At 36.1% G+C, this 14,993-nt stretch overlaps 2 protein-coding genes across 2 annotated transcripts; one reads left to right on the top strand and one right to left on the bottom strand.

Annotated features, from left to right (window-relative positions):
- The first annotated feature begins 4,776 nt into the window (after positions 1-4,776).
- On the top strand, positions 4,777-9,970 carry LOC117919178 (formin-like protein 1). Its single transcript, XM_034836292.1, has 4 exons — positions 4,777-6,309; positions 6,422-6,621; positions 8,162-8,406; positions 8,818-9,970. Exons 1-4 carry the CDS (start codon positions 4,952-4,954, stop codon positions 9,622-9,624), a joined length of 2,610 nt encoding a protein of 869 aa, XP_034692183.1. The 5' UTR covers positions 4,777-4,951; the 3' UTR covers positions 9,625-9,970.
- Positions 9,971-10,624: 654 nt separating this feature from the next.
- LOC117919180 (acyl-coenzyme A thioesterase 9, mitochondrial) lies at positions 10,625-13,734 on the bottom strand. The gene is made up of 5 exons (XM_034836296.1): positions 13,189-13,734; positions 12,915-13,092; positions 11,969-12,438; positions 11,299-11,427; positions 10,625-11,106 (listed from the first exon to the last, which is right to left on the bottom strand). The coding sequence occupies exons 1-5, from the start codon at positions 13,573-13,575 to the stop codon at positions 10,936-10,938; spliced, it is 1,335 nt and encodes a 444-aa protein (XP_034692187.1). The 5' UTR covers positions 13,576-13,734; the 3' UTR covers positions 10,625-10,935.
- Positions 13,735-14,993: the final 1,259 nt, after the last annotated feature.

The raw sequence follows: 14,993 nt of genomic DNA, 5'->3' as shown, positions 1-14,993 counted from the left end.
AAGCCACACTATCACAACCTTTAGTAGGTGTCTTTTTCTATATCTTTAAAAAAATAAATAAATTGAAAATCAAGGTTTAGAAAGGTAATTTAAAGAGAAATAGTTTGATAAATGTTGAGATTGTAGGTAAGGTAAGGGTCCACAACATCTTGAATTAGAGAATCTTGAACATATACTTGGTCTAGGTGTAGCATATATAGATCCTATGTTGAGGGAGGGCTCATGAGCCATGAGTGTGTATGGGACATTTGTCTATTGACAATGATGGCCATAATAATGCTCATGGTGGAAGTGTGGGGACTACTTTGAGTTGATGTTGGGATAATTTTTAATTTTATGAAATAATATTTAGATACTTTAAAGTTTAAACCCTTGTTTAGGCATTTTTGGTAAAATTAGTCCTTTCACAAAATAAAATATTAATACTACCCATCATTTAATATTTATTATTATTAATATTTGGAAACTAATAATTTGACAAAATTTAGAATATCTCCTATTATTTTGGAATATTTTTGGAAATAGTTCTCAAAAAATAGTTTCTAAAAATGTTTTTTTTTTTTTTTACAAAAGAAAAAGTAGATGTCACTTATTTTTTAGAACAAAATTGTGTGTGAGAAATTAGATACAAAAAATAGTTTTTTTATTTATTTTTTATGAAGATATATTTATATACACTATATATAAACTAAAAGTTTATAAAACATTCTCCATATTTTTTATTATTACTAAAGACAATATAAAAATGAACACTAAAAATATCTCAAATTTGTTTTAAAAAACAATATATTTTTTAGCACAAATTCTCTAAAAAACTTCTTTTCTTTTTTTGTCAAAAATTTATCAAATATGTTCTTTTAAGTCAGAAAACTATTTTTTTTGTTTTAGATATCATGAATCTGTTTTTAAGAAGAGTTTTCGAATAAGACGTAAGATAAGATGAATAAGAGAAATAAAAGTCATCAGACAGTTATACACTGAGACCTTATTTTCGAAACTTTATGGATAATACCTCAATATTAACCTCAAAATCAAAGACTTGTATATTAGAATCCGAAAGAGATATAGTAGAGGGTAGAGACAAGAGAATGGAATCCCATAATGGTCAATTTTGAGAATTTATCACAAACTAAAATCACAAAAACAATAAGAGAAGATCCTCCTTAGTATCACCTTTAACTTTGAATTGGGAAGTTGTTGATCCCTAATTTGAATGCTCTCCATAAGAACCCTAATAAATGATGCTTCAAAAAGGACATAAATAAATGCCCCACAAGCTTTCATAAATATGATTAATGGGTCAAATTAAGAACCACATATACTTTTTATCTTAATTATTCTCATAATTTCATACTAATCAAAAGGGTTAAAATGATTTGAATTTGTAAACATGATTTAAGGTTTTGCATTGAAATCTTAAATTGTAATCCATCCTAAGTGCTTATTTTTTGGGAAGTTTAACATAAATAGGAGGTTATTGCAGTTGCATAAAATCTAGACAAATTAAGATATAATAGATTTATAATCACTCAACTCGAGATTATTAGATCTAAATACCAAAAAATATGTATAAAATCGACATGGATTGTGAACCAAGTAGAAAGTCAAAGTCCATACATAAAGTTTTTGAAATTTGGTACTAAAAAAATAAATTATAATGGAGTCATAGTGTAGAATTTGATATTGGCACAATTATTATTTGGCATTGATAACAAATGTCCCAAATTCAAGCAAAGGGTCATAGTCTAGAGAAAATTATGAGTCAACCAAGAAGAAAAGCCAACTATCATGCAACAACCACTCTATGTTGTGATCACACAACATGCCATCAATCCAAGCCAAAAATAAATAAAAAATGTTTAGGATTGTGGTACAAGCTTTTGATACTTAAGATTTTTTTTTTTTGGGTAGTGTAAAAATGTTTAGAAAAATAATAAAAAAGTAGAGTTTGGAAGGAGATGGAGATGGAGATGGAGATGGAGATGAGGATGGAGTAGAAAAGGGAGAAAAGGGAGTGAGTTGGGTGGAGGAATCATGTTGTCATTGGGTTGAATTCAAGTCCCAATATATAAATAAATGAGTGGTACGACCGTTAGATTTCCTAAGCACTTAGTGCATATAAATATTTACTATGTTGGTAATTGAATTCTAACTTGTGAAGTGTCGGTGGTGCATTCCCTGGAAACTTCCACTCCTATCATATGAAATTCTGCTTCCTATTATTTTATTTGTCTTTACTCTAAACTTTGGACAACCCTCTCTCTCTCTCTCTCTCTCTTACAAATTTTTTTACAGAGATTAAGGTATTTCCCAATTACCCAGCTTTGGTGACAAGGATTGCTTCCTCTGCTGGTTTCAATTCCCATATCACAACAATTTTTTTGGTAATATTTTTTAAAACAGATGTTAATTGTTTTGAGTAATAAAATTATTTTTTAAATTTTAAATATGAAAAATACTAAATACTTTTCTTGGTTTGTTATCCATCTAGAATATACATTTTTAAAAAAAAGATTTTTTATATTTTCAATCCCAAAAATAATAATAATAATAATAAATAAAAAAATTCACATTTGTTTGAAAATATATTTTCACATTAGTTTAAAAAATGATATGTTTTCAAAGCAATTTTTTAAAAAAATTATTTTTTAATAAAATTTGTTAAACATGTTTTTTTTTTTAGTTAGAAAATAGTTAAAACATGTTTTGAGTATTATAAAAAAATATAACTTTGAAAAAGGATACAATAAATTTAAAAATATTTATTAAAATAGGATCCTTTTAAAACTATTTTTAAACTTATAATACATATTGAATTTTGAACTTTTATATTTGAGTTCATATTTTATTTTTAAAAAACAAATTTCAATTTTCAATTGATATTATAAACAAATATTATAATTTTAAAAATAGTTTCAAAATATAATATTATAATAATTATTTTTAAAAGATATATCTCTGATAGGCATCATTTTCCACACCTATCAAATCCATAATGCAATCATACCCTTTGAAAATATGGTTTTCCAATATGTGGAAAGTTGATGGGAATCATGGAGATGAGGAAGGATTATGGAAAAGTGAAATAAAATAGAATTGAAAAAGAGGAATGCAACCTCCAAACCTCAGCATGGATGGAGTGGGAATGTGGGATGAGGCCACAATGCACATAACACATTGAGATGTTATTTAAATATAAAACAAAGCTAATGATGAGATGATAATAATGATGATAAAATGTCATTTTCTAATCAGAGCATGCAAGTAAAGAAGTAGACACAACACCATCCATCTAATTATCAATTTCACCATACAAATAAATATCTAAAATAATTGGAATTTTGGATTTCAAACTCCTAAAAACACCTTTTAAATAATCTTCTATTAAAAACATATATGTATTTTAGTTTTTGATTATATATAAAATGATTTTTCAATTTTAAAATTATATTTAATATATTTATTCTAAAAATAGACAGATTTTTTAAGAATACATTTAGTAGGTATGTTAATATAATATTTACATAAAATAAATATTCTATTTATATTGTTCGGTCAATTCCAATATTAAATATTAAACTCTTCATATTAGGTGATCATGATATTCCCTAAAAATTGAAATTTTTGATCAATGGAGTCCTAATTATTTTTTGGGACGGAGTGGAAGAAGGGAGGGAATTTTCTAACATGGAAAATGATTCAATGACTTCAAAAGAATTGAACGAGGAGTTGTATGAAGTGAAAATATCATGTACGGTTTTATAGAGTGATAATAAAGGTGACTTATCTGTCAACTTTTCCAGTGTTTAAGTATTTTAATGCAAAAATACTTTTATAGAAAATACTTTTAATTTTTCTCTCTTACTTTTAAAATAAAATTTTAGTCCTTCAATTAGCTTTTTTTAAAAATAATTTTTGAGATTTTTTTTTGTTTTACAAATATAATAAATATATTTTTGTTTTTTAGATGGATTAATTTCATTCATCAGATTTTGGCTAAATACATATAATTTTCATTGATTTGAATTTTTATCAAATATTTTTTCTATTTTTTTCATTTGTTGTTTTCACTTAATTTACTATCGCTTAAAATAAGGGAGATATTTGATAAAATTAACTTCATGGTCTGACCAACCGCACACATTGCTATAATTTGAATATTTTATCAGATAATTTTTATAAAATCATTCAATTGATAAGTTATATAGAGAAAGGGTGAAGACATGATCAATATAAGTTGATGACTCACACTTACTAGAAATTCCTACTTAAAAGAATAATAACTACAAAAGAAAGATGAATGAAACGATAGTTTTAACTTAAAATGGAAGTTAAAAAAAAAACTCATAATTATGAGATGGTAACAATTTAAAGAAAAATAAAACTTTTCCAATTGAAACTTAGAGTTGACCCATCTCCAATCTCATGGGACCTAAAACTATTGAAAATAACCAACTTGATTCCTCTCAAATTCCACTCAAATATGATGAAAGTTTTTGGCATTTTTACACACTAAACATGGGTGGACCTCCTTTCAACATGCTGCCCATGTGCCTTCACCAGTTCACCCTTCTTCTCTTACCCACCTTTTTTTTTTAAAAAAAATTAAAATTAAAATTTTAAATTTTTATTTAAAAAACAAATTAATTCATTAATTAGTAAGTGAGAGAGAGAGAAAATAAGGTAAAGAGAAATAATAATAATAAAGACTTGAGAAAAAGACTGGGTAGATTTTACTGACTTAACAATATCAAGTATCTTAGCTGGATGCCGCTGCAGACTTACATTTCTCCATTTTCTCTACCTTTTTTGATTTGCTTTTGTTTTCTTCATGATTCAATACTTTTCGCTTTCATCATCTTCTCAATCTCCTGTTTCTTCCACCCATTCCCACATACAAAGGCATTTTCTCTCTTTCTATACTCACCATTGTTGATTCTTTGAGCCCACAATGCCCACCGCCGCTACCGGCTTCTTGTGGTTGTTGGTGGTGTTGTCATACGGCGGAACCCACCACCAGACCGCCGCGCTCAGCCGCCGGATCCTCCACCAGCCATTCTTCCCATTGGATTCTACTCCTCCTTCTCCGCCTCCGTCTCCTCCCCAGACCCCATTTTCCGGTTCTACTCCTGACCCAGGTTCTTTTTTCCCAACTGAGCACTCGCCGCCGCCGCCGCCCCCCGCCACCGCCAGGCCCACCACCCCCGCCAACTTCGCTTCATTTCCGGCGAACATTTCCTCCCTCGTTGTTCCTGAGTCACCCAAGCCCAACAATGCGTCCACCAAGCTTGTAGTGGCGGCGGTCGTCGCTGCCGTTCTCTTTGCTACTTCTGCCGCTGCTTTCTTCTTCTGCCGCCGGCGCCGGAATGGGCGGATCTCCACCCATGAGAAGCCATTCAGATCGGAGAGTATCAAGCTCAGAACGACAACAGCTACTGCTGCTACAACTACCACTTCAGCCAGCTCTGACTTTCTGTATCTGGGTACTATGGTGAATTCTCGGGTACCCGATGGTCCTCCACTGGACTCGCCGGAGCTCCGACCGCTGCCGCCCCTGGGTCTGGGCCCGCGAGATTATGGGAATGGGGATGTGGGTTCGGAGAGGAATGAGGAAGAGGAGGAGTTTTACTCTCCGAAAGGATTTGGATCGGGGTCTGCAAGAGGGTTTTCTGTTGAGAATTTTGGGGATAGAAGCAATGGCTCCACTTGTTCTTCTTCCAATTCACCTTCTCCAACTCCGTCCTTTTCAATCAGCTTCTCTCCTCCAATTAGCTCCACTCCCAGGAGCTCCAATAAACTCCACGCGCCACCATCCTATTCGGATCACAGTGCCAAGTCTCCAACTTGTTCATCGCCGGAGAGAGATTTGGACAGACACACAGATGCATCACCGCCAATGTCAACCGTGGAATCACCTCCCAAGATTAGCAGTGCTTTTCTGAAACCTGCTTCTGCCCCTCCCCCACCGCCGCCGCCGCGGCCTCCACCACCGCCACCACCGCCACCACCACCACCACCTCCTCCTCCTCCGCCTGCACTGAAGAATGTTGAAAATCCGATGATTCCTTCCCCATCGATTCGTCGGCCGGTGCCGCTGAAGCCGCCAGCACTGACAACACCTTCAAGGCCTTTTGTATTCTTCCAAAACCCATCAAGGCTTTCTCCAGTTGCTTTGGAGTCGAGTTCTAAAACTGAGGAGAAGACTGAGGAGACCCCGAAGCCGAAATTGAAGCCGTTGCATTGGGACAAAGTGAGAGCGAGCTCCGATCGTGAAATGGTGTGGGATCAGCTGAAATCCAGCTCCTTTAAGTAAGAAGCTCAAGCCTTTTTCTGTCTTGATATGATTGGTTTGTTGTTTGTTTCGCATTTGAATTTATTCACAGTTGTTTCAATAAGCTTTTATGAATTGGGTTGGTTTCAGATTGGATGAGGAGATGATCGAAACCTTGTTTGTAGTAAATACCTCAAACTCCGATTCTAAGGATACAAATCGGCGCGTTGTGATTCCCTCACCCAACCAAGAAAATCGGGTGCTTGATCCGAAAAAGTCGCAGAACATTGCAATTCTGCTAAGGGCACTCAATGTGACCACTGAGGAAGTCTGTGAAGCCCTTTTTGAAGGTATACTGCTCAGTTTATTTTCTAGTAGACATGATCATACTACTAATTTACTTTCATTATACGTGGAGGAGATTAGTGATTCTGTTTATAGAACAGACGTCGGTGTTTGTTGATCAAATCATGGTGTTTTTCCCATATTAACTCTCTACCTGTTGTGTTAGTTTAGTTATTTGAATTTTATCTGGAAATGGATTCAGAATCTTCTGATGGTAGCTCTGTCTTACTTTTGTGGATTTGAAAGCAACCTGCCCCCTAAACTTTGGCACCATCACCATCTTATTTATTTGGGTTTGAAGATAGTCTTCCTCGAAAACTTCCACAATGAACCATATTAGTATTTCTCAGAAAGAGCAGTATATCATTGATTGGGACTGTTTTGAGTCCCACCTTCTATTCATTACTAAGCATTTAAATACCTTTTGCTCTCACTCCTTTTTGCTCATACATCACCTCACATAGCGTTTGTTGAATAAAGTTTAACTGACCTTTTTAGTAGGCCTTTCTATTGATGTTCCAAACAGAAAATTAAGAAGCTTGATTTTATAATTTTTTTTGTCCTGCTGTTGCCTACACAAAGTTAAGGGAGGTGCTTCTTGAATTCTGATTTTGTCCTTTTTCTGTTGCCCGTTTGGTTGAAGTGATCCACATTGCACTGAGTTCTTCATCTGAAAGTTATAGATACAAAAGGAGTAGACATGTTTTTGGGCATAAAGGTGCTGATTATAAATACATGGTAGGATTTGGTACTGGTAAGAGCTGGACAAGATGTTTAAGTTGAACCTGAATTATATCCTGACAGTGGGTTCTAGTCCACAAGGGACTTCATAAGCAAGTGGCACTTAACTACATCTTTCCATCCTTTCAGCTTGTTTTTTATGGCTAACAATTCAAGTAGACCTAAAATAACTCAACAAAGCTTTACCCCAAATATTTGGGTTTGAGCTAGTAAGTTTTTTTTTCCCATCTCTGCTATATGAAGGGCATAGCTTTCATAGGTTGTCATTTAATCTGTTATTGCATCTGGTATATTCTTTTTGGTATTCCCCTTATGCTTACAATGTCTTTTAATTCAAAAAATATGATATTGCGGTCATTGGATGCATTTCACATGAGTGCATCATCTCAACTGACTTTGTCTCATCTTTTTCTTAATTGAGGCTGCCTCTATTTTCTCGTATCTTGCTACTGACCTTTTTATCCATAAGCATAGCTCTCTTATAGAATTCTTTTTCATCTTTACTTTGAGAGAGTATTGATTGATCCACTTCAAGCCATGGACTTCCTTTTTCTTTCTAGTATTTACTAATGAGGAAAAGTAAAGCCAAGATTCTTTCCCAAAAAACTAATCAGCTTTTTGCATGGGTGTTTTGTACCCATTAAGCAAAGCATTTTTTCCTCTCCAAAATAAGTTTTTTCCTTTCATTTACTTTTCTTTTTCTTTTTCATTTTTTTACCTGGGTCTCAATAAGATAGAAATAACCTGGTTGCCGTATTCTTGGAAGATTGGCATGCAGCTAAGTCACTTTCTACTTGTTTGCAGGTAATGCAGATGCACTTGGAACTGAACTACTTGAAAGTTTATTGAAGATGGCTCCAACTAAAGAGGAAGAACGGAAACTGAAAGATTACAAAGATGATTCACCATTCAAGCTGGGGTCAGCTGAGAAATTTTTGAAGGCAGTGCTTGATATACCTTTTGCATTTAAGAGGGTGGATGCAATGCTCTACACCACCAACTTTGATTCTGAGGTGGAGTACCTGAAAAAGTCCTTTGAAACTCTAGAGGTATATAGACTCATTTCATCCTTCTCCCTCTCTTTCTCTCTCTCTCTCTCATATTCACTCTGTCTTTGTGCTTGTGTCTAGTTATTCTTGGAAACTGCCCTCGGCCAAATATCAAGATATCACACAGTTGTTCAATTTCTTCTTCATAGTTTTTCTAAGATGACTTTATTACCCCTTTGGCTATAGAAGCCTATGTAACAGGCTAAAGAAGAAAATGGGTCACTACTGAGGTTAGGTAATCGTGGCCTATCCATCTGCAGTAATGCCTTTAACCTCTCATGGAAATTTGAGAACAACAAATTCCTTGGGCTAGTTTTATTGTTGAAAGAAGCTAGACTATAGTGTTGCTAAATTCTGAGGAGTGTTCGGTTCCTGGCCACATTTGTAATGATTCCCCTTTTTTATATACAGGCAGCCTGTGAAGAACTAAGGAACAGCAGGATGTTCTTGAAGCTCCTGGAAGCTGTGCTTAAGACTGGGAACCGCATGAATGTTGGGACAAACCGTGGGGATGCCCATGCCTTCAAGCTCGACACACTTCTCAAGCTTGTTGATGTCAAGGGTGCTGATGGGAAAACCACACTCTTGCATTTTGTCGTACAGGAAATTATAAGAGCTGAAGGTGCTCGGCTTTCTGCTACCAACAACCAAACTCCAAAATCCACTCCCAATGAAGATGCAAAATGTAGAAAGCTTGGCCTGCAAGTTGTCTCTGGTCTTAGCTCAGAGCTCAACAATGTGAAAAAAGCTGCTGCCATGGACTCTGATGTGCTTAGCAGTGATGTCTCCAAGCTTTCTAGAGGAATCGGGAACATTAGGGAGGTTGTGCGATTAAACCAAGCGGTAGGGTTGGTGGAAAGCAGCCAGAAGTTTTGTGAGTCGATGAACAGTTTCATGAAAATGGCTGAGGAGGAGATTATAAGGATTCAGGCCCTAGAAAGTGTTGCCCTTTCTCTAGTAAAGGAGATAACAGAGTACTTCCATGGGAACTCAGCTAAGGAAGAAGCTCATCCATTTAGAATCTTCATGGTGGTGAGGGACTTCCTTACAAATCTTGATCGGGTTTGTAAGGAAGTTGGAATGATCAATGAGCGAACAATAGTCAGTACCGCCCATAAATTTCCAGTCCCAGTGAACCCAACTCTTCCTACAGGTTTTCCCGGATCCAATGAAAGGCATCAGTACAGTTCTTCAGACGATGAAAGTTCATCTCCTTAGTGCTTCTGACACATCATCAGGTTGGATTTTTGTTTCTTTTAGCCAAAACCCACAAGGAAGAGAAGGTTTTGTGCAGGTTGGAGCTTGTTGTATTGGCCTGCCAGATTTTTACATATATGTTTCTTAGAAAAAAAGTGCACTTGTATAAATCCATGTAAAAGATTTTGAAAATTGTTTCATCCTATAGATAAGATAATATACGGAGGAGGAGGTTTCCTTTAGTAGAATAAGGCAAGGCAGCAAAGCCAGATGAGTTGCATGTACTGTAAACTTGTATAAAAGTTTAGATTCTAAGAATGCTGATCAGTTGGAAGAAGCAGACCTAAGGGCTCACATCTTTCACTCATAGCCTCTTTCTTTCTTGTCCAAGCACCTTTTTTCATTTCAAATGCTTCTTATTTGTTGGAGTATATATATATAGCTTAACCTTTCCAGGAAATTGATTGTTTAACAAGGTAGCAGATTTTGGTTAATGAGATATCTTGGGTTCAAGTCCTTTGCCCATCCTATCAAATTTATTTATCTAATGGGGGTGTTAAAGTAGGCATATATTGTGGGTCCCAATTTGAAGAGTTTAAACTTTTAAAAAAATTGATCATATAACAGAAATATTCAGGAATGAGGTTGATTCTACAAGCTGATTTAGGGAATTATATTATCTGAATATGGGGGATTCAAAACTGGAGTTCATGGAGATATGCAATCAGGGACTTTTGCCTGATATTCCTAGATTTGGGTAAAAGGGAGAAGGGGAGAACAGCCAGTATCATATATAACTTATTTGAGGATTCCAGGCGAATGATCCACTTCTGCAAAGCTTGATGGTTCAGTAAGACAATATCTCAGAAGCAAAAAAGATGTGTTTGGAAAAACAGATATTCAAATCCATTTACCATGACCTAACCACCATGGAGAATTTCAAGTTCACACAGGAAACCCATGATCAAATGGGCACCTTCTGAGAGGTTAAAGGGGAACCTCACAAGAGGCTGCAAGTCAGAAACAGGAAGCAACAACTGGTATTAAATAATCTAGTCTTTATTCTCAAACAAAGAATATTTGATTGCCAAGCATTCTATATATCTGTTGACATAAGCAAATCTCCTTCTGAAGGCCCCAGAACAGAATGGGGAACTGGAGCTGGATAACCGTGAATTCTAATACTTTCTGATGGTGCTCTAAATTGTGTTATTAAATCTGCATGACTTTGAGTCCAGGCTTGCAGAGCAGAAACCCATGATATAATATTAGAAAAGTAGCGTTAATTTTATTACTCATTAACATTCTGCAACAAGGCATCCTCTTCGCTGTCTACTGTCCTGTTTCATCTTTGTCTAGCAACAAACTCTCAGCATCCATGCGCTCCAGAATACGGCGTGCTTCCTCTTCTGTTGCTGGAACCACATTCCGAATTCTAAATCCATTTTTGGTGGCCTTAGCCTCTGGACGGACAGTAAAAGTGAAGTAGAATGTATTGGACACCTGCACAGGCATTAAGATAAAGAAATAGGGAATATGTGAACATTAAACCCACATAAAACTGCAATCTTCAACTTTATTTGAAAGTGCTAACCAAGTGTGGCCACTTTCCTTTTTTGGGCATGATCATGAAGAACACAAATATAATGTAATGGTAAAAACAGCTCATTTGTTGTTTCTACTGCAGGATCTCACCTCACTAGACCTGAGCTCCGGCCTTGTAACATGAGCAACAACTTCAATGTTGATTAGAGGCTGTTCGGGGTTCTCAAGTTGAGTGAAAAGAACACAGGATTTGAAACGCAGAAAGTCTCCAACATCAACCTGTGCCACCAAAAACTTACTTGAAATTTAACAAGAGATGGTTACAAGAAAAAGGGGAATGCCCCATGTCTCTTGTTCAATTGGTGTCCATTGCATACAGCCTAAAAATATAAGTGCCTGCTTTTTGGATCAGATAAAACATAATGATGGGATAAAGGAATTACAGCATATACTAATTCAGCAATTATTTTGTACTGGCAGTGGTGTTTGGCTATGCTAGCCCTATGAATCCTCTGTCTAGTGTTTGATTACAAATCACCATGGATTTTGAATGACAAAATCACGTAATTTTAATCTACAAATGGTTACAAATAAATTCAAAAGGTCAGCTGGAAAAACGGGTGTATTTCATGTTCCACATGCATATGATACTAATGGCCTGGGATGAACGTAATTGTTGGTTATGGAGAAAAGGTAGTCGAAGAACTGGTTTCTGCTTTTTAAATTTATTCTCCCATTGTTATAGAATTTCCATTGCAAGTGAATCCATCTAAAATCAAATTAGTTGAAAAAGAAAGGAAGAAGCATGTCAGTCACTCACAGGTCTTAAGAAGTCAACATGATCAACTTCTAAAAAGCAAGGTACCATGCCAGCAAAGGCATAAGCTGTTGAGAATGCCAATTCAAATGCACGGTGCATTAAAAACCCTCCAAAGATCCGACCATGGATGTTCCTTTGCTGTGGCTGGCAAATTAAGGAGTTCTCCAGGCAGGTATGCCGTAGAAGAATGCTCTCCCTGTCTGCCAAGGCTGGCATGTCACAAAAGATGCGTCCTTCAGCCAACAGTGCTTCAAGCCTATTTACTTCCCCATTCTTAAAGTCTCTTCTCTCTCCTCCCCTCTTCCTTTTTCTGAGATTATTCCTTGCTTCTGCTTCTTCAAAAAGCAACTTCTCTTGTTCTGTTTCTGGTGACAGCCGGTTCACTGGGGCAGCTTTATTTGTCTTATAGTCACGGGCCACAAATATGAAGTCGGCCGTAAGAGCCACTGAGTCTGAAGTATTGGAGCTCTCTGCAGAAAGAGGTTAAAACTGAGAATAGAGCTATGCTCACATACTTCAACCAAATGCATGGGCTCTGTATGGATTGAAATCAACAGCAAACACTAAGAGACCATTACTTTATCACCACTATTGAATATACCCTGAATAATTAGGGTTGTACCATCTTGAAAATGAAGCAAAATGTTGAACCCTTTTTACCATGTGCCATCAATCTGTCTATAAATTTTTTTATGGCCGAGCTAGAACTGGCATAGGACTGTTCTCTGCTTTTACTTTTAGTAAGAACATGAATCTGAAACTAAAATTATGATTTCAAAAGCACAATATAGGTATTATAAAAGCTTGATTGTGCAGAGAACAACTTCATTCATGAGCTAAAAATGATGAAAATGAGTAGATGAAAAGCTACAACGTTTGTCAAAAAAACCATCCAAGCACAAATAGAGGTAAATGATAAAAAGGGATTAGGTGGGAATCAAAATACCATTTGTAGATTGAGTGACTTCAAGCTGAACTTCAATGGAAGAGCGGCCAACCCAGATGACAGCGCCGGAAATTTCGAGATCAAGGTTGACGCTGATGGGCTTCTTGAGCACCATCCTGTCCACAGAAGCAGTGACAAGCAAGAGGGGCCTGGTGGTGGTATCATCATCAGAACAGTGCTAATTTCAAGTTTCAACAAACAAAGAAACAAAAGAAGTGAGCCAGAAAGTCAGAAAGAAAGGTGGGAAGTAAAGAAAAGAGAGGAGGGAGGATACCTTAACAGAAATGGTGCCAGCAAGGGCATCGAGGTCTTCAAGCAACTTCCCTATTCTGACCTCATTCCAAGGGTCTCTGTACTGCTCCCTGAGGATGTTGTCGGAGGAGAAGTTGTAGAGGATGGAGGTGCGGCTGTAGGAGGGGGTTTTGGTGAGGAGTTGGGTTTGGGGAGGCGCGTGGAGAGGTGGGTCGAGAAGGGTTTCGAAGATGCTGGACCTGGTCTCCCAGAGAGCGGCTGTGACTGGGGAGTGGTACATGCCTGGCCACAGACTCAGAGGTTTTCTTGAGGGTGGAGGCTGTGGGTTTTGGGCATCGCCCTCTTCTGTCTCAAACGGAGATGTCACTGTTCCAACCACCGGAATTGGAGCTGTGAAGTTGGAAGCCATGGACAATTTCTTCTCCCTTCTCCCTTCTCCCTTGTTGTTGGCGATGACGATAGTGGAGAATTGAGAATTGATGATGAGAGTCAACCAGCTTCTTGGGTCTTTCAGAGTGTAGTTAGGGTCCTTTTCTTTGGTGGGGTGTAGTTACTTTTCTTTTTTTGGGCTCTCTTTTCCTTCTGCAGTATATGTTAGACTATAAATAAAGTTGGTTTTTTTTTCTTTCCATAAATGTGGGAGCTCTCTTCGCATTGCCCTTTTCAGTTTTCACCCGCTCAGTATTTTGTCTATTTCTAAAAGAAAATAATAATAAAAACCCTAATTTGGAGCAAAACCCTAACAAATGATGCTTCAAAAAGGACATAAAATAATGCTCTCAAGCTCTATATATATATATATATATATATATATATATATATGTTGTAAAATGAGGATAAATGCAACGCCAAGTCAAAGAAGATAGCTGAGAAAGTCGAGAGAATGAAAGATAGAGAAAATGAGAGAAAGTAAGAAATTTCTTTCTTACTTAGGGGATGCATATTACAGGGAATGGGAAGTCATTTTATAGGCTTTTCAAATGGTTTCCATTAATATTCTCATTAATGAATATTAAAGGAACTCATAAATAACATTAATGGTTTCCATTACTGAGTATTAATGGAAGTCATAAATAATACTTAATTAACATTTATTATAATTAATGTGGTGACATTCATTACTTCAATTATAACACTTTCCCTTAGATGTCCACCACATTGAAGAATATGCCTCATTAAAACCTTGCTAGTAAAAAACCCTTTAGGAAAAACCTAGTGAAGGAAAAATAGTACAATATTCTTATAATTCTTTAAGTTGCTCTTGATATGTTAGGAGTGTCTCGTTAAAAACCTTGCCAGTAAAACCTAGTAGGACAAAACCTAAACGAAGGAAAAAAAAAAGTACAATATACTAACACCCTTTTACAAGCGTACTCCCCCTCATGTTGATATCCTTGAGTTGACGTATTCTAATATTGTGTATTAACTTCTTGAATGTTGAGGTTGACAATGATTTTGTGAATAAATCTGCTAGATTATCACTTGAGCGTATTTGTTGCACATCAATTTCACCACTCTTCTGGAGTTCATGTGTATAAAAGAATTTTGGTGAAATGTGTTTAGTTCTATCTCCTTTAATATAACCCCCTGTTATTTGTGTAATGCATGCAACATTATCTTCAAATAATATTGTCGGGTCACCTTTGATAGAGAAGAGTCCACATGATTCCCGAATATGCTGGATCATAGATCTTAGCCATATACATTCACGACTTGCTTCATGAATTGCCAATATTTATGAATGATTTGATGATATGACCACCATTGTTTGTTTGACAAATCTCCATGAAATAGCAGTACCATTACAATTAAACACATACCTTGTTT

This window comes from Vitis riparia, chromosome 7 (genome assembly GCF_004353265.1).
Source record: "Vitis riparia cultivar Riparia Gloire de Montpellier isolate 1030 chromosome 7, EGFV_Vit.rip_1.0, whole genome shotgun sequence".
In the NCBI taxonomy this organism is placed as follows: Eukaryota; Viridiplantae; Streptophyta; class Magnoliopsida; order Vitales; family Vitaceae; genus Vitis; species Vitis riparia.
Note: the sequence above shows the minus strand (reverse complement) of the source record. Positions and strands in the feature narration are given on the sequence as shown.

Bases quoted from the DNA above. Each gene is read 5' to 3' on its own strand.
- LOC117919178 (XM_034836292.1), top strand. From the start codon at position 4,952: ATGCCCACCGCCGCTACCGGCTTCTTGTGGTTGTTGGTGGTGTTGTCA. The intron at 6,622-8,161 runs GTATACTGCTCA...ACTTGTTTGCAG, and splicing joins CTGTGAAGCCCTTTTTGAAG to GTAATGCAGATGCACTTGGA. The intron at 8,407-8,817 runs GTATATAGACTC...TTTTATATACAG, and splicing joins AGTCCTTTGAAACTCTAGAG to GCAGCCTGTGAAGAACTAAG.
- LOC117919180 (XM_034836296.1), bottom strand. From the start codon at position 13,575: ATGGCTTCCAACTTCACAGCTCCAATTCCGGTGGTTGGAACAGTGACA. The intron at 12,439-12,914 runs GTATTTTGATTC...CTCTTTCTGCAG, and splicing joins AGTCACTCAATCTACAAATG to AGAGCTCCAATACTTCAGAC. The intron at 11,107-11,298 runs GTGAGATCCTGC...ATGCCTGTGCAG, and splicing joins CGGAGCTCAGGTCTAGTGAG to GTGTCCAATACATTCTACTT.